Here is an 18,898-nt window from a genome sequence, read left to right on the forward strand (position 1 = left end):
CTTGGATTTTCTTGATTCACATCACACTTCCATGTGACCACATATGGTTAATAGGAGCCCACACTTCCTCCATGGTACATCTCATCCTGAGTGGGATCCAACAAAGTGTGGTCTCTACAAATGTATAGGCATGAAATCACTTGCGCACTTGCAACAAAAGTTAGGCTCATAGAATAGTGCTCCTAATATGTTTGGTAGCTCATCAAATCACAATCAATTAGGAGTGCTCCTCATGTTTGAGAAGACTTACGAAAGTTTTAATAAGAATATGAAGCTCCAAATGTTTTGGTAAGATAATTGTTTTATACAAATTTGTCACACATCATGCCTTCTACAAATCCTAGGAATGTGATCCACAATTACTTGACACTGCTTTAAAGACCATAACCTCAACAAAAAAGTACCAAGCTATAAAACAAGACAAGATAGAATGACTCCTTTCTTCAATTGAGTAATTGAAAAACTCTCTAATGTTTCCTGTAATTCTCTTTTATATGATAAATTGAAACACTCATCCTTCCTGACAACTCTGGGAATTTGCCAAGCTCAAAAGAACAAGAACTTCATTCCTAAATTGATCAATAAATAACTCTTCAATATTTTGCCAAAAAAATTTCTTACATATCTATGAATTTTACACAAACACACTTCCCGCAAAACTCTGGAGATCTTTATTTGTATGCAAAACATTTTGCAGGAAACCTTGATTTTGAATCAGATGGCCAAAGAGTGATTACCACTTTCCCATGGATTATACAGTTGTAGACCTGCCTCCTATTGAAACATAAATGGTCCTCAGTAAGAATGTGTAAGTTAAAAATACAAGAAAGTCATGCATTTCTCTGTATTTGCACTTTTTCAACATAGACTTTGGGGGAATCTGCAGAAGTCAATCCATCAGCAATGACCAAGGAATCAGAATGACTACAGAAATGCATACCGTGTTTCATCCATGCAGAACTCCAAAAATATGTTTCAACCGTCTATAATTTAGGATGGCTTAATTGAAAATTTTCAACGATTACACAAGTACATTTAAAGTATGGCGGAAAAATGAGTATAGCTCAATAAATTGCTTTATCTGATATTCCGCTGTATTGCCGGTGCAGATGCAGCTTGCTGCAGCTCCTTATACCTCAAAAGTTTGCTTATTCCCTTGAGAACCTGAAAAATGATAAAATGGACATAAACCTGTACTTTATTGATATGCACCCCATGAAAGGAAATTGGATCCAGTATTTGATCAAAATTGGCATTAAAGTTTTAAACAGTTAGGACAAACATGGTATCTCAACTGGACTGTCATACTTAAAAGGCATGAGCAAAGCCACACAACTGATTGCCAGATTTAATTTCATTACAAGAATAAATGAACCCAGAGGCAAACAAGTGCCAAAACAACTCACAATTTTCCCTTATAGTGTGCAATGAAGCCTTGATTGTATTCTACAAATATGATAACGTACAAAATTTGACCATAATAATGAAGTATAACCAATTTTTAGATGATACTAATCTAGCTGAGATTCATCCTATCAAAATTGAAATGAATTCCATTAACCACCAACAAGCCATTCCCTTCTGCATTGTGAGGGAATATCCTCCATACTCCATATATCTCTCAATCCAAAATTTGAACCCTTTATTAGCTCTGAGATAGCAATAAAAAACATACCTATACAGATTGAGCTAGTTCCTTCAGCAGAAATTAAATGATATTAGCCCCCACCCTCTGAATATCAAAGTTTTGTTTAGATCCCGTTTTTAGGAGTTTCTTAACTATTCTGGTTTTAGTATCTTATATCTGTTCTAAGTTTCTAACTCAATTTGTCTGCAATGCAGGCTTGTGTCAGTATGATCAGCAAGTCTCTAACTTCATTTTTATTATCTTTTGACATTGGGCCTGAACGATTTGCATGTATTAAATGTGCTAATACAAATTTTGCCTAGAATAATGAAGTACAACCAATGTTTAGATGATACCAATCTAGCTGAGATTCATCCTAACAGAGTTTATATGGATTCCATCAACCACCAACAAGCCATTCCCTTCTGAATTGTGAAGGAACATCCTCCATACATTTCTCCATCCAAAATTTGAACTCTTTATTAGCTCTGAGATAGCAATTAAAAACATACCTATAAAGATTGAGCGAGTTCCTTTAGCAGAAATTAAATGATATTAGTCCCCACCCTCTGAATATCAAAGTTTTGTCCAGATCCTGTTTTTAGAAGTTTCTCAACTATTCCGGTTTTAGTATCTTCTCTGTTATAACTCAGTTTTTCTGCAATGCAGGCCTGTGTCAGTATGATCAGCAAGTCTCTAGCTTCATTTTTATTATCTTTTGAGATTAGGCCTGAACAATTTGCATGTAATAAATGTGCTAATACAAAATTCGCCTAAAGCAATCAAGTATAACCAATGTTTAAACTTTAGATGATACCTATCTAGCTGAAATTCATCCTAACAGAGTTTATATAAATTCCATCAACCACCAACAAGGCATTCCCTTCTGAATTGTAAGGCACTTCTTCCAGCTATCTCCAACTTAAATTGAGAGCTCTTTACCAGCTCTGAGACAGCAACAAAAACGTAAAAACATGCCTATGCATAATGAGTTCCTAGCAAAACATCAAATGATACGAGCCCCTGCCCTCCAAATATCAAAGTTTCGTCTAGAAACCGTTTTCAGAAATCTCTTTAAGCATTCTGGTTTTAGTATCTTATATCTATTCTAAGTTCTAACTCAGTTTGCCTGCAATACAGGTTTGTGTCATTATGATCAGCAAGTCTCTAGCTGCACTTTTATTATCTTTTAAGATTCAGCTTGAAAGATTTGCGTGTATTAGATGTGATAATACAAAATTTGCCCATAATAATTAACCCAATGTTTAGATGATACCAATCTAGCTGAGATTCATCTTAACAGTATTGATATGAATTCCATCAACCACCAACAAGTCATTCCCTCCTGAATTTTGAGGTAACTTCCTCCAGATATCTCCACCCAAAACTGAGAGCTCTTTAGCAGCTCTAAGATAGCAATGAATATCATGCCCATGCATATTGAGTAAGTTCCTTCAGAAAAAAATCAAATGATATCAGTTCCTGCCTTCTGAATGTCAAAGTTTTATCTGGATACTGTTTTAAGAATTTTCTTAACCATTCTGGTTTTAGTATCTTATATCTGTTCTAAGTTCTAACTCAATTTGCCTGCAATGCAGGTTTTTGTCAGTATTAGTAGGAAGTCTATTGTATCTCTAGACTCTATTAGCTTTTGAGATTAGGCCTGAAATATTTGCATGCATTAGCTTCTCTTATCCAGTAAAGAAAGCAACATTCAAGCATTGCTAGCAAGCCCAGTGTTCCTTAAAACTTAGGGGTTGGAAATACATGACAAAGGAGAGAGAAATAAACAATTACTTGATCTAGAAGACATATAAGAAAATTAGCTTATTTTATCCAGTAAAGAAAGCAACATTCAAGCATTATACTAGCAGGCCAGTGTTTCTCAAAATTTCGGGGTTAGAAATACATGGCAAAGGAGAAAAAGAAATGAACAATTACTTGATCTAGAAGTCATTTAATTACAACAATGGGCATATGCTTATACATGCCCAAGAGGAAGCTACAACCTTATCAGCAACAGCAATACCCCAACTTGAATTACTAAGATATAATTTTGAGCACTCATCTCTCAACACTACTATTATTGAAATAGGAGTTATAATATAATTTTTGAGAATACAAATTTGGAACAGTATCTTAACATGGAAGCATTATTTTGATAGTACTCCTAGCTGGCCTTGCATTTTGCTAAGAGATTTATGGGTAAAATGTGATCTGGGGAACAACTTGGGTCAACCAAGTAGTAATTTAACACAAATCCAAAATTCTAAATATCTTCATTTTTTTTCAGTATTTTCTAAATTATATCATTTTATATTTCCAGAGCCCTCCAGACTAGAATTTGGTCATCATACCTTGCTTAGGTGCCTTGATGGTTTACTTTAGCACTACTTCAAGGAATTTTAATTAGTCTGTAACCAAAGCTTTCCAGTGCATATCCAAACTTTGAGTTCGAGTTATGAGCTACAAGTTATGACCCCAAAGGACAAATTTCAGTTTTCAAAAAATGTCGTCACCCAACTGTCCATTTTGAATTCTAAGGACACGGGTCATTACCAAGCGTGACAATTATTTAGATCTGACAAAATAGTCTGATTTACTATTTTAGTAAGTTTTCAGTTCTATATTGTAAAGCTATATAATAGTTGAATATAGCATGAAGGCAGTGTAAAAGGAAAATCCTTTTCCTACAGAGTTTTGCCCATTTTGTTCTAGTTAAGATAAGATTCTACTCTATCTTTTTAGCACTTGTCAATTCTTTTATGTTTAATTCTCATTCAACTACTGCTTATCAAACATTCAGTTAAACAACTAGTCTATTTGTCTCTACATTAGCAACTTGATTCACATCGATGGTTCAAAGCCTCTTCTTACTACATCTACTATCAAGTGTAGTTAACATATCAGAAACTCAGGTTGAAGATGAGAAATCCATCAAATTATCTTCTTGATAGGCTCAAGTAATTGCAATTTGGTACCAAAGAATGAGCTACTACCTCCTTGGATCCTTTCAAGGTGACTATAGTGTTTACCGCATGGGGTAAATAGATTAATGCACACAGACAATGAACAAGAACAGCAGTACTCCTTTTATTCTTCGCATATGCCAAGAGATTACATACAGATGATAAGATCATTTACAATGATCCCAGACAGGGTATAAATGCTTCCCGCCGAACCTTCCCGAAAGGGTCCGTCAGCTACATAATAATACTAATCTACCTGTCAGCTACACTGTTTCTACCGACAACATCATCCCCCCTAAAAGAAAAGTTGTCTCCTAGCGACTTCAAAACTAACAAAAACAGGAGACCACAAAATACAATAGACAAAGAATATACACTAGAGAGGAGGCTGTGATGCTGAAGAATGTTGTTGCCGGCGCAATTCATAGACTTGCTCCGTCCGGATGCTCAAATCCTTCTGAATCCGTGTGTTAACCTCTACGGCTTCCTTCAGGAGAAGCACTGCATCCATAGCCTGGGTCTTTGCTAACTGCAATTCCTGCTCAGCCGCTTCCTTATCCTGCAACAGTGTTGCACGCTCAGCTGCCCACATGCTTGCTAGCTGGCCAATTCTGCATTTACCTTTTCTCTCGTCTCATTCTTCGCTGCAACCCTGTTTGCTGCCCTGTCCGCCTGCGCACGCCCGTGAGCATAGTAGACTTCTTTGTACAATCCTACTATCTCGTGCGCCAGCTTCTCCATGGAAGTATTGCATGGACCCAACTTCGGCTCGGTGGCCCAATCCACTAACATCTCCAGTGCCTCAACTACTGGCCATCCTCTGTCCTCAAAACATGAACGGAACCACTACAGACAAATCCCTCTGACATAAGCCCGAACCAAATGCCACTCTCTCTGCCGAGTCATAGCCTACAATGCCACATTGTGTCCCTTCTACAGCGTAGCCCACATAGCCCTGAGGTAATCTCTGCATCTGTCCTCATCTGACCCATAATCCTCTTTCGGCACATTGTCCATGATCCACTCCCCATCACTATTCACCTCTACTACCGCTGCGGTAAACATGTCCACATCTAGTGCCGCCTCATCCTTTCTGGGCACACCCTCCAACTGTGAAACTGCCACCTCCTATGGCTCTGATACGACTGCTAGTCCTCGAGGGACTCCTCCATGACTCGGGGACTGAATGGATGGTCCGACCTCTACAGGAATGAGCCGGAACTGCTACCTTAGAAATTCTGAAATAACCCCGACAGGTTATTGTTTCTTTTAACACCAAAACTCAATACTTCAAGGGTTCGGTATTTCGTCAAACAGTTAGCAAACAAGCTCTAATACTACTAAATGGTCCTGTCTTGAAGAACTACTAAAATTACACCAAAACTGAGTTACGACAATTTGTCAAACACTTTAATGCCAACTTTATTTGCTAATAAAAACTTGCATAGATTTACAATTGCAAATGTACTTTGCTATAATCTTATTAATTAGGTGAACCTAGCAAAGAGGAGAATCAATATTGAGTCTTCAATTGCTAAGACTGGTCTCCATACATAAGCTTGCATTTCCTCGGTCTTCAATAATGGAATACTGATCAGACCTTGCTTCCTGCTCCAGCTACTAGGATTTGCTCACGGAATACCCAACCATCACTGTCCAACCAGTGGCCCAATGTTATCTGAACATATCAAATATGCCCTATCTGAACTTGTAGACTGATGTCGCCAATCTGCTACCCCTCTTCTGAGATTGCCGGCTCCTTTAATCATCATGAAGGCTGTTGATGCAAAATCTACCTAAATAATATTCATTAATGTTTGTCCAAACTGCCGCGCAGGCCCGTGCGATTACTAAGTTCCTTCAGACTGCCTTGCGTGTACTGTCAAGGGATTTACAAGGTCAAACTCGCAAGTAATACCGACTGTTGACTGTCTTAACCACTAGTCCAAGGTGAATCGCTCTTGTTTGCAATCCGCAGAATGGCGCTCGCCTGATATCCAGATCATATCAAATCGTGCAGTCGTCTTAAACTCCCTTCTTGATCGGAATCTCGTTATTATCCTGCGCAATGCCATCAACGATGTGTAAAAACCACACGCAAGAAAGCCCTTCGTTAATGGTCGATAATTTATAAACTTGAACCGCGTGAAAGTCCTTCCTCCAATCTTCCGCTAAGTGTTGATTCCGGCACTTGCGTTTTCACCTTTCAATTTTACCTCCAATGACGAAAATGCCCTAGAGTAGCAGACTCAGATCAGTAATACACCCAACCACTGATTATACAGCGAATGTCCCTGGCTTTGGCCGGCAGGTTAATGCAATCGTTGTTCCACCACAAATGATCTTTGCAATTTGCGTACGTCCCAGGTTCGGCCTCTAATGATATATAAAATGTTGGCTGGAAGGAAGGGCTCGGAAATTCGTTCTTTACCTCCAATCTGCTCACACTGCAACTTCCTAAATAGAATGCTAATGGAGTCGTCTTACTCCTGAATAATAAACTCCAACTTTACAAAAACCTTAACTTATTTCTCAGAATGATCCTCCAAAATGTTTGGCCTTAAGCCACAGATTCTGCCCTGATGAAATGACTAAATGCCACCTCCAATCTGCAATAATTCGGATGATATTTCACACCCTCAAAATTGCGTACCGATTGAGAGTTATCGTTCTCAATGGCCAACTGTGACAATTGCGAAAAACCCTAGGTTCCACAATGCACCTGTGATTGAATCACAATCTGAAATCAAAGAGAGATACAACTGCTTCTTTTCCAATGGAGCCCCGGGGGTGCCTATTTATTCTTTTCTCCCATCTTCTCCAGAGACTTCTAGAACATTTTTTGATTTTATCTCTTAAGTGACTTTATTAAATATTTTATAATCCAAGTCACTTTATTAAATTAATTAAATATAAAGTTATCTTTTAATATTTATTTATTTGATAACTTTATAAATAATTAACTTAATATCACTTATTTATTTAATTAAAATAATTAATTAGTCATCCTTATAAAATATTCATTATTTTGGACAACCAGATTAATTAAATTAATTAAATCGAACTGTCACCAAAAATGGGGACATGACAGTCCGCCCTTCCTGAAATTGCTTGTCCCCAAGCAATGGCTGAACTATAAACCAATCAGTATGCCTGGATCCCAAATGTAAATTTGTATATCATCCCAATCCTCCTCATACTCCCATGGAGAAAAATCATCAATACCAGTAGCTGAGAAACTGTACTCAATATCCAAACAACTGACAATTCTGATGAAATCATCTAAAAACCAACTGTAGATGTCGGTAGAAGAAACCATTCTGCGGAACTCAAGCCAACTGAAACATCAACTCTATCAAAACTCAAGCCCCTGTCAAAATGACACCTGCACCCAACTGCACTGTAGATATGACAACAGCCATAGGTACCTGAATCACTGCCATCAAATCCAATCTCTGAAAAACTGCTCCGGGTGTGTCGATGCTGCAGGCTGAGTAACTTGCTACTACCAATTTTATTTTCAAAAGATGGTACCAATCTATCCCATAATGGATGGTAAGAAATTGGAGCCAATCTACATCTGCGTGAAATAAAATCTTCTATCTCTGTGTCAAAAGAAAAATAATGAGCGTACCCTACCGTATAACGCTGGTAAGAACCTCCAAATTCTGCTACTGGCTCTCCATCGCTGAACTGAGAATCAATAGATGGCTCCAATCTCCAATTCCGAGTGACTGTAGGCTGGATAGGTTCCCGTGCATTTTGCTCAACGAACCCTACCTCGAGATCCCCGTGAAGTAGCATAGTAGAGAGGACCACTATAATGTTCTCAACCAATCTGCAAATAATACTAGTATCTTGGATGAGAACACCTTCTGTCACTTTATGCGAATCCAGATGAACACGTGCACTATCCAGCAAATATTCCATGAACGGTTCAGTGCAATAAAAATTATACGAGGAAGCATCAACATACTCCCCTACACACCACAACTGATCCTCCTGTAAAGGTGGCATACCCAACTGTACCACACTGTCATCTATCGGAGAAGAATCAATCTGGAGACTTGACTCTACTGGTATCCCAAACTCATTAGGCCCAGCTACTTCCAAATCCTGAACATGTGTGTCAGTCCCAACAACATGCTCCTCAGTAGCAACTGCAGAAGTGTACTCACCACCATCCACCTTAATAGTCAAATGAACTGGGTCTGGGGTTGGTTTTGACTGCCAATGCTCCAACTCCATAGTCACCTCCTTTAACTGAAACTGCAACTTCTGTAGATCTTGCTGTGTGTCCTCTAAAGCCTCAGTAGTCACTATGAGCTCCTGGGAAAGCTCACTCACCTCCTCTTCACGATCCAAGAGTGCCTCATAGGCTGTACTCCCCCACTCAACCAAGTGATTACGGTCGGCTACCAATCGTAAGTAATCCTGCTTCAAAATCCGGACAGCTTCATGCAAGGCATGAATCTCTGCCAAAGAAAAGTAACCACCTCTGGACTCATCTGTCATAGAAGTACTCCAACCAGTAACAGCCAACAATTGACGAGCAGTACCAAAATGCTCACAAGCGATAGTAATGTCTTGCTTACTAACTTTCAATTGACTAGTCACGTGATGGCTCTGGCTGAACTGTCTTCTACAAGCCTCTTTTGGCGCTCTGTCTAAAGGAGTATCCTCAAGGTCACTGGTTTCTAGAGTATTATCATCCATATCCCGTGAATCATTTCCACAACTCATATCATCATCCAAAGTGTCAAAAACTATAGTACCGCTGTCTAACTCTTCTGTACCCAAAGAAACTATCAAGGAAGCTGAATCTTCCAAACTATCCACAGCATCCTCCTGGATGTCATCAAGGCCAGTATGATCCTGGGACTTACCCGTACACACTGCCACATATGTAAAATCTTCAACACCTTCCAGCAAGAATGGTCGTCTGGATATATGAACCAAACCCAACAACGGTGTATAAAAACTAATACCAATATCGGATGAACTGCAAGCACAAGGAAAAACAACACCATGTATTCTGCTAATCAAATCCATGATAGTACTCAAACAATCATGGTTACCATAAAGTGCCAAAGATCTCTGGTTGACTGAATCCCAAATGCTGCTGAAACATTCCCGAATCCATATACAAGAAACAACTGGTAACTCAAGCAAACTCCTTACCAGAGTAATGTGACCAATACCAACTAACTTCACATACCTGTCTGTCATTGCCCTTATATCCTGGATGTGAATGCAAGATGAATGTGTAACATTATCAGCAACCTCATATGACCTGTCTTCTGCCAAAAATTGAGTGCATGATGAACTTAAGCTCAGTTCCATGTCGTGCTCATACCCACGTTTCTTCCCGTCCTGTAATGCCAAGGGAATATTTACCTGAGAATCTTGAGTGTCTTCAAGCTTGCAAGAAAACTTGCCAATTCCCTCCTTCCTTCTCAAGGCATTTGAGTAGTCTCTGACAAGTCTAAGAAGATGGTCACGATCTGATAGAAGATGTAAATAGCTCAACTTCATCGTTCCCATTTCTTCTCTAATCGCCTGTAAGTCAATGCAAGAAGACTTTGTCTGAACTCCCTTATGTCTTCCTTGTAACTGAATCATCTGGATGTGCTCTTCTATCATCTCCTGCATCCTGTCATGATGAGATAAAGAAGCCACAATACTATCTTCGCTTACCTTCAGCTGGCTGGACAAATCATGCGAAGTACTACCAGCTTCTACCTCATGTGACGAAGCATCTATCTGTGCCTGGTACTCTCTGTCAGCAAAATCATAAATGCTCAATGTCTGCTCATTTCCACCAGGTATCTCATCATCATGCACAATGACATCCTCATCATCATCTGAACTCACTTCACTGTAATCATTGCCTGTCGGAACCAAACCACCCTGGTTTCCTGAGATGTTTCCCTTGGGTAACCCGTATACAACTGTCTCAACTTGAGTATCAAGTTGACAGTTACTATCCATTGGTGTAATATCCTTCACCACTTCTTCCTGTGGCTAAACTGAAACCTCTGACTGATTGCACACTTGTTTCTCGAATTCCTCATTAAGGCTCTTAGTAATATCTCCCACTGAGTCAATCAGTGCTTTGCGAGAAGATTTGCCAAATTGAAATCCAGTTGACTTAAACACCTTAGCTGGGTCAGTCAGCCTGTCATTTGTACGGCGGTGCTTAACCAGCAGTTCAGACATATTATGCTTTATTTTCTTGAGTTCATCTCGAACGTCTGAATAGCCCTCCTCTTGTAGAAAGGTGGGGCGAGTAGGCCTATTTGCCGTCCATGATTTGCGCCTAGGAGCACCTTGTGAGCCTGCCGCACTTCTAATATCCGGTGTACCTCTATCTTGAACAACTATCTCCATTAAGGTAGTCAAATCCTGTAGTGACTGAGCTATTCCATGTTGTCCGGTAGTCATGTTTCTGTAAAATTCTCTGGTTGCATCAACTCTGGAGAGTCTCGGAGAACTCTGTGACTGTCTCTCACCCATATCTCTGCCCTAAAGTGTTGTTCTCCCGAAAATAATATCTGAATATGGTTGCATTAAAGATTTTCTACCCAACAGGATGGCAGGAATGCCGCTCTGATACCACTGAAATAACCCTGACAGGTTATTGTTTCTTTTAACACCAAAACTCAATACTTCAAGGGTTTGGTATTTCGTCAAACAGTTAGCAAACAAGCTCTAATACTACTAAATGGTCCTGTCTTGAAGAACTACTAAAATTACACCAAAACTGAGTTACGACAATTTGTCAAACACTTCAATGCCAACTTTATTTGCTAATAAAAATTTGCATAGATTTACAATTGCAAATGTACTTTGCTATAATCTTATTAATTAGGTGAACTTGGCAAAGAGGAGAATCAATATTGAGTCTTCAATTGCTAAGACTGGTCTCCATACATAAGCTTGCATTTCCTCGATCGTCAATAATGGAATACTGATCAGACCTTGCTTCCTGCTCCAGCTACTAGGATTTGCTCACGGAATACCCAACCATCACTATCCAACCAGTGGCCCAATGTTATCTGAACATATCAAATATGCCCTATCTGAACTTGTAGACTGATGTCGCCAATCTGCTACCCCTCTTCTGAGATTGTCGGCTCCTTTAATCATCATGAAGGCTGTTGATGCAAAATCTACCTAAATAATATTCATTAATGTTTGTCCAAACTGTCGCGCAGGCCCGTGCGATTACTGAGTTCCTTTAGACTACCTTGCGTGTACTGTCAGGGGATTTACAAGGTCAAACTCGCAAGTAATGCCGACTATTGACTGTCTTAACCACTAGTCCAAGGTGAATCGCTCTTGTTCGCAATCCGCAGAATGGCGCTCACCTGATATCCAGATCATATCAAATCGTGCAGTCGTCTTAAACTCCCTTCCTGATCGGAATCTCGTTATTATCCTGCGCAATGCCATCAACAATGTGTAAAAACCACACGCAAGAAAGCCCTTCGTTAATGGTTGATAATTTATAAACTTGAACCGCGTGAAAGTCCTTCCTCCAATCTTCCGCTAAGTGTTGATTCCGGCACTAGCGTTTTCACCTTTCAATTTTACCTCCAATGACGAAAGTGCCCTAGAGTAGCAGACTCAGATCAGTAATACACCCGACCACTGATTATAGAGCGAATGTCCCTGGCTTTGGCCGGCAGGTTAATGCAATCGTTGTTCCACCACAAATGATCTTTGCAATTTGCGTACGTCCCAGGTTCGGCCTCTAATGATATATAAAATGCTGGCTAGAAGGAAGGGCTTGGAAATTCGTTCTTTACCTCCAATCTGCTCACACTGCAACTTCCTACATAGAATGCTAATGGAGTCGTCTTAATCCTGAATAATAAACTCCAACTTTACAAAAACCTTAACTTATTTCTCAGAATGATCCTCCAAAATGTTTGGCCTTAAGCCACAAATTCTGCCCTAATGAAATGACTGAATGCCACCTCCAATCTGCAATAATTCGGATGATATTTCATACCCTCAAAATTGCGTACCGATTGAGAGTTATCGTTCTCAATGGCCAACTGTGACAATTGCGAAAAACCCTAGGTTCCACAATGCACCTGTGATTGAATCACAATCTGAAATCAAAGAGAGATACAACTGCTTCTTTTCCAATGGAGCCCCGGGGGTGCCTATTTATTCTTTTCTCCCATCTTCTCCAGAGACTTCTAGAACATTTTTTGATTTTATCTCTTAAGTGACTTTATTAAATATTTTATAATCCAAGTCACTTTATTAAATTAATTAAATATAAAGTTATCTTTTAATATTTATTTATTTGATAACTTTATAAATAATTAACTTAATATCACTTATTTATTTAATTAAAATAATTAATTAGTCGTACTTATAAAATATTCATTATTTTGGACAACCAGATTAATTAAATTAATTAAATCGAACTGTCACCAAAAATGGGGACATGACAAATTTGCTCACTCTATCTATCACCTCCATTCTCTCGGGTTGCTCTGATTGTGCCTCTGTCAACAAGGAAGATGAAATAGTGACCACATCATCTGAACCAACGACATCCAAACGAACTTGGGGTTCAGGCAACTCTATCAACTCTGGCTCTGCTGGTGCAATAGGTTCTAGCATACGATCCTGGGAAGGTATGCCCTCGGGTGAAACGTCTGCCGCGGCCGTGGGAAAAGGAATCTCTATGGTGGTCACCGGTGCAACATTTGTCAGCCGTGGGACACCATCTGCCACTGCTGGTGGGATATTTGCTACTATCCGTGGGACCACATCTACTACTACCAAGAGATTACATACAAATGATAAGGTCATTTACAATGATCCCAAACAGGGTATAAATACTTCCTGCTGAACCTTGCCGAAGGGGTCCATTGGCTACATAACAATACTAATCTACCTGTTGGCTACAAAATCTTTACCGACAACATGAACCCGTCAGCTACACTGTTTCTACCGACAACATATGGCAGAATTACAAAGAAAGGAGAATGAAATGATAGCCAATTTGAGCAAATGCTCTAAATCCAAGCACTATACAAACCACTAACATGTGATAGTCCCACTCCCTTTTAAGAACAGGTAAATTTTGTCATAACATCCTTGAAGGAAAGGTGGATGCAGATGCTATTGATGGTTAGATTTCCAAAATGGAAGAAACCTGTGTAAATAGTTTCTCAGTTTTGAAGAAAATCAAACTTACCTTTCATTGAGTTGTATAAAAAATGACCTACAAACCTACCTTCAACAATGGGATGTCACAATTTCTGGAACCGACACAACCTCCAAGAAGACTAGCCACTTCTATTCTAGCACTAATAGCTCATACTACTTTGGATGTAAGGAGTTAAAAAGTGGTGAACTTAAAGAGAGGCAATGAGCGAGAGTAGACAGATTTTCAATGCAATATCTAAACTTTTTTACAAATAGAATCAATTTGATTACAATATTTACTTTGGCACAGCGTAAGAAATTCAACACTCATAACAATTTACCCCATCAGCACGTAATGCAGTTGAAGAGAAAAATAATAGCTACATCTTGTATTAAATATTTCAAAAAATATACACAGTTACAAGTGTGCCAATGGAATGTAGAAATTTAGCTCCTTTAAAATGAACTCAAAGGTCACTTATTCAGATCTATAAAGGGGATTACACGTAATTTCTTTAAAGCAAGCTACAATTTCAATTCAACAGAAAAGTATGTGAAGTCCCAACCTCCACAAAGTTACAATTTTAAATCAAAATTAATGAAATTAAAGTTTTGATGGGACTTGAAAGTGTTGAAAAATCAAGGCCAAGGACTTTGAAAATGCACTCTGTCAATAGATACTACCCATTTTGAAGCTAGTTCTTATAACACTAGACTCGACTCAAAGTCAAACCCCATGATCAACAACTGTGGAAAGCCAGGCCGCTAACCAAGGAGGAATCAAGGAAGCTGAACTTCAATGATGATATGGTGATTCCCACTTAGAATGATTTCATCAAGGCTATCAAGGAAGATTCTTTTAGAAGGGCATAAATGAAAAAAAATTACATTTATAGCAACTATTATGATAAAAGGGCCAATCATGCAAGAATATGTCAATAACTTCCATGCACCATCTACACAAATCAACATCAAATACTCCTCTAAGAAGCACCATGTTCTTAAGTATTGTGACGACCTCCATAGTTGCATTGAGATAACTATTCTGTTTCTGAATATCAAAACCTTAGGAAGAGCAAACCATTGTGCAACGAGGATTGAAAAAGATATTTAGGCCCATAGGCAAGAAAGACTCTTTTGCAGGTGTCAATATAAAGGGATAACACTGGGTTGGTGAAAAAGCAACAAAGCAAGAATGCTCCACCATAAAAACGTTAAAAAATAAAACAAAACAAAACACAAAAAACATGTAGTGTAAGCCTCACAAGAGCCCATGTCATGACCAGAAGGATTATACTTCCAGCAACATACTTCTAGTGAAGTCGCAAGAGTTGGAGCAGTCTACATGATTACCTCAAGATCAATCTTAATAAAGAAATAGATAGCAAATCATTGAAGCAAATCTGCATGCCATCATCATTAAAGAAAAGGTTCTTCCAATAAAGGATGTGGAATGGCTATCCCACTGATAGATGTGGGTAAATGGGAAGGCACTGCATTTCTTATCAGAGAAAGTGTGAGTTAAAAGAACTTGCCATGTTGAAGCAATATGTTGAGCCCATAGATGCAAAATAAGACAACTTATCATGACATCAATAAGTTTTCGCAAGCGATAAACTGCCACATTTTATCACCAATAAATCTGGAATAAGTGGTTTGTTTATTGGTCATGACTACATACTTATTCAAATGTCAAAACAAATTCCCATTTTGCATTTTGTGACTTGTGTTTTGCTGCTTGGTGGAAAAATTGGGGTGGAAATGTCTCAAATTTGCAAAGAGTTGTCATCCAAATCTTATGCCAACCTTGTCATTCATCTAGTTGTGGGTGCAACTAGAGCTTGTTCGAGGCCATCCATACAAAGAAGATAAGTTAGCACATAACCATCTCAATGATATTGCCTTTGTGCAATATAACATTTGGATGAACACAAGGTACACCACATGCTCCACTTGATTTGAATGGCATAGATCCTTATTGTGATTGGACATCACAAGAGAAACCTTCACAATTTATAGAGGATGAGATCTACGATTTGGAGAGGTAGCCTATGGACGAGGGTGGATTTGAAGTGGCATTGGATAACATTGAGGAGGATGACAAGGTTGAGGATAATGAACAGTCATTACCAAATCCAACACCCTTCACATCTAGGATGAAGGTCAAGTCATAACTAGTTCTGTAGAGGAAGGAGGGCACAACTACAACGGACTTCTAGGACTAGACCCCCTACCACTCCTGTACTTTTTACTAGATCTTATAGAAGGGAAGGAAGAAGATGTAGACTATTTTGATATTGTACTTTATTTGCTTATATTTTTACAAAGACAAGTTGTTATTTTAAGTTTGCTTCAAACTATCAAGCTACTAGCCATCAACATTCCACATGGGGATGCCATTTTGTACCCCATTTGTGTTTAAAAATATATAGACTCAGTTTGTTTCTTTTGTTTACTCACTTATTGACTCATTAGATGCATCTTATTAATTTTGCAAAAAAGTGCATTTCTAATTAAATTTAAGAATTTTTTTAAGTTGCCATTTTTTTTGGCCCTTGCCGATAATGATATTTTCAACTATGGTTGAACTTGTAGACAAACCCTAAGCAATATTCATATGCCATCAAATAGGTGAGTCAAATTAAAGACGTCTAGGCTAGTCAACAATGGTATCTATCCTATTCTATCAAACCCATCAAAGATGAGTTGTATTGTTAGGATAAGGTCTTGTACACTTCGCAAGTGGTTTGTTTTGCTATTGTGTGTGTGGTGAACCTAAGGGGACCTTGAGGTATGTGCATCAATAGGAGTTAACGTTCTTGGGACCACTTTATATTTTGCACGTAACATAGGTATATTTATATGTAATTTGTAGAATCGCATTTATTTAATATTGGGAGAATTTATTTAATAACGTACCAAATATTAAATGAGAGATCAATGGTATTGTTGTTTACATGGTTTTACTTAACCACTTGGTTGATATGTTTGTGAGCTTATAAGGTTGGCTGGGTGAGTGGGCTACCATAGTATGAGTTTTTCTAAGGAGTGCATGTGCAAAGCATGGCATCACATCTGTGCATTCATGTTTGAACAGATGGGTGATGCATTGAAGAGGAATTTAAGACATGAAAAAAGGTAGAGGTTGTTGGCTGAAAGGTTACAACTTCTAACTATTGATCTTCAGGATATCAATATAACAACATAATGTAGATTGGTTTCTTACAGGTGCCAATTTATTTTTTTCATGTCTCAGGTTGCCATTATCCACAAAGATAGAGTATACTCTACAAATTAACAAGCACACTTTAACAAACTTGGAGGCTCTAGGACTAGACACCCACTTTGCTACTGCAAAGATTTATTTATAGCAAGAGAATGACCAAAAGAAAAGGTAAAAGGGATTCTGACTTAGAATATTGGGTAAACTAGTTAACCTAAAGGAGGTATATCAGCCATAAAGCACTGACATCAACCTTTCTTGTACAAATATTTCCTTTTGATAAAGACAATTTTAATCATTATAGATGTGATATTCATCATTGCTTCCCAATGAGATGGATGTTGGTGATGGGATGTGAGGTGTTAGTTCACCATGATCAAAAATTTCTTCTCAACTAAATCAATGGTCTCCATCTGGCATGCATTTGAAACTTATGATGGATACTCCAATCTTGGAGATTATTATCACAATGTAGTTGTGGCGAAAAGAAAGATTCCCATTTTACTCTTAAGTACTAATCCTAGAAATAGTTTCTCTAGTAACTAATGCTCAGGACTCACCTAGTCAGGTGCAACATATTTAAAGAGGTCTAAGACCTGGCTAGAAATTGGAGAAGAACAATTAAGTAACCATGTGAAAAAGGGCCTTCAGATGATATCTAATAATAACAAATACTGATGATTAGTATTTACTCTCAAGAAAAAGAATTCTCCAATGGTGTTGCTGAGTATGATGGGATTAGAGATGCATCCCATATGTGAAAGTGCTTCTATTGTAGAAGAAGCATGACCTTGGTTCTTCTTATTTACACCTCTTAGAAGGAAAGTACGTAGAGTGATCAAGTTTAATGTCTTTAAGTTGACATTTGTCATATCCGCCCTCCTTAAGTTGTTTCTCAGTGAGATTAACCTACAAATATTTCTTAATAAAAACTATTAAATTAATTAAAATAATTAATATTTAAGGATTCCATTAAATTATGCTGCCTAACGCTCTGGGAGGATCCCTTGTGTTCTGGAGAACTGTCCTTGGTTATTCTTCCATCTTCCTTGAAACTATTATTCAAGTCAAGCTTCATAACCCTTTGGGAGGACCCCCTGTGTTCTACAGAATGACCCCTGATTAGTTAGGCATCTTCCTTAAAAGGTATCCCTTAAGGTCTACGGAAATTACCTATCAAATCCCCTAAATTTCCCTTGAATGGGATCACTTTATTGATATGAATTGATACCTTATACCTTATTCTATTTTGTAATGATTCTAATCTAAATTATCTTTAATTTCATAATCATAAGCTCTTCTTGTTTGTTTCTTATTTAATGGTTATTTATAAAAATCACAACCCTTCATAATCATAGTCCTTTTGAAAAGTTACAACACTTCATAATTACAACATTTCAAAGAGTCACAACTATTCATAATAACAACCTTTTTGAAGAGTTGCGTCCCTTCATCATTTAAAGCTTTTGAAAAAGTCCCTTCCTTATTTTCTTCTCGTTCTTTTCCTCTTCCATTGATCCCTCTTTAATTCTTATCTTCTCTTTCACTCCTATCTTCTCCTATCTTGGCAGTTCTTATTTACACCTCTTAGAAGGAAATTACGTAGTGTTCAAAGTTTAATGTCTTTAAGTAGACATTTGCAATATCCCCCCTCCTTATGTTGTTTCTCAATGAGATTAACCTACAAATATTTGTTAGTAAAAACTATTAAATTTAATTATAACAATTAATATTTAGATATTTATTTGCTTCTACATAATCCTTAAGTATTCCTTTAAATCAAACTCCCTAATCCTCTGGGAGGATCCCTTGTGTTTTAGAGAACGGTCCTCAGTTATTCTTCCATCTTCCCTTAAGCTATTATTCAAGTCAAGCTTCATAACCCTCTGGGAGGACCCCCTATGT

At 38.1% G+C, this 18,898-nt stretch overlaps 1 protein-coding gene across 5 annotated transcripts in view; it reads right to left on the bottom strand.

The window, feature by feature from the left end:
- Positions 1-566: 566 nt before the first annotated feature.
- Positions 567-18,898, bottom strand: part of LOC149540501 (shikimate kinase 3, chloroplastic-like) — a 150,922-nt gene continuing 132,590 nt past the window's right edge. For 2 of the 5 annotated variants that reach the window (XR_016356411.1, XM_089801599.1), the window contains exons 10-11: positions 1,034-1,164; positions 567-880 (exon numbers count right to left, since the gene is read on the bottom strand). Coding sequence is in view for 3 of the 5 variants with exons in the window: in XM_089801599.1 (XP_089657725.1) it covers positions 1,078-1,164 (87 nt within the window). In the remaining 2 variants the exon portion in view is untranslated. Of the gene's footprint in view, positions 1,165-18,898 lie in introns of all 5 variants that reach the window. The other 3 variants (XR_016356410.1, XM_089801598.1, XM_089801600.1) reach the window with 2 other exon arrangements.

Source organism: Cupressus sempervirens, chromosome 9 (assembly GCF_028749045.1).
Source record: "Cupressus sempervirens isolate cs-2001-9-10 chromosome 9, ASM2874904v1, whole genome shotgun sequence".
Classification (NCBI taxonomy): domain Eukaryota; kingdom Viridiplantae; phylum Streptophyta; class Pinopsida; order Cupressales; family Cupressaceae; genus Cupressus; species Cupressus sempervirens.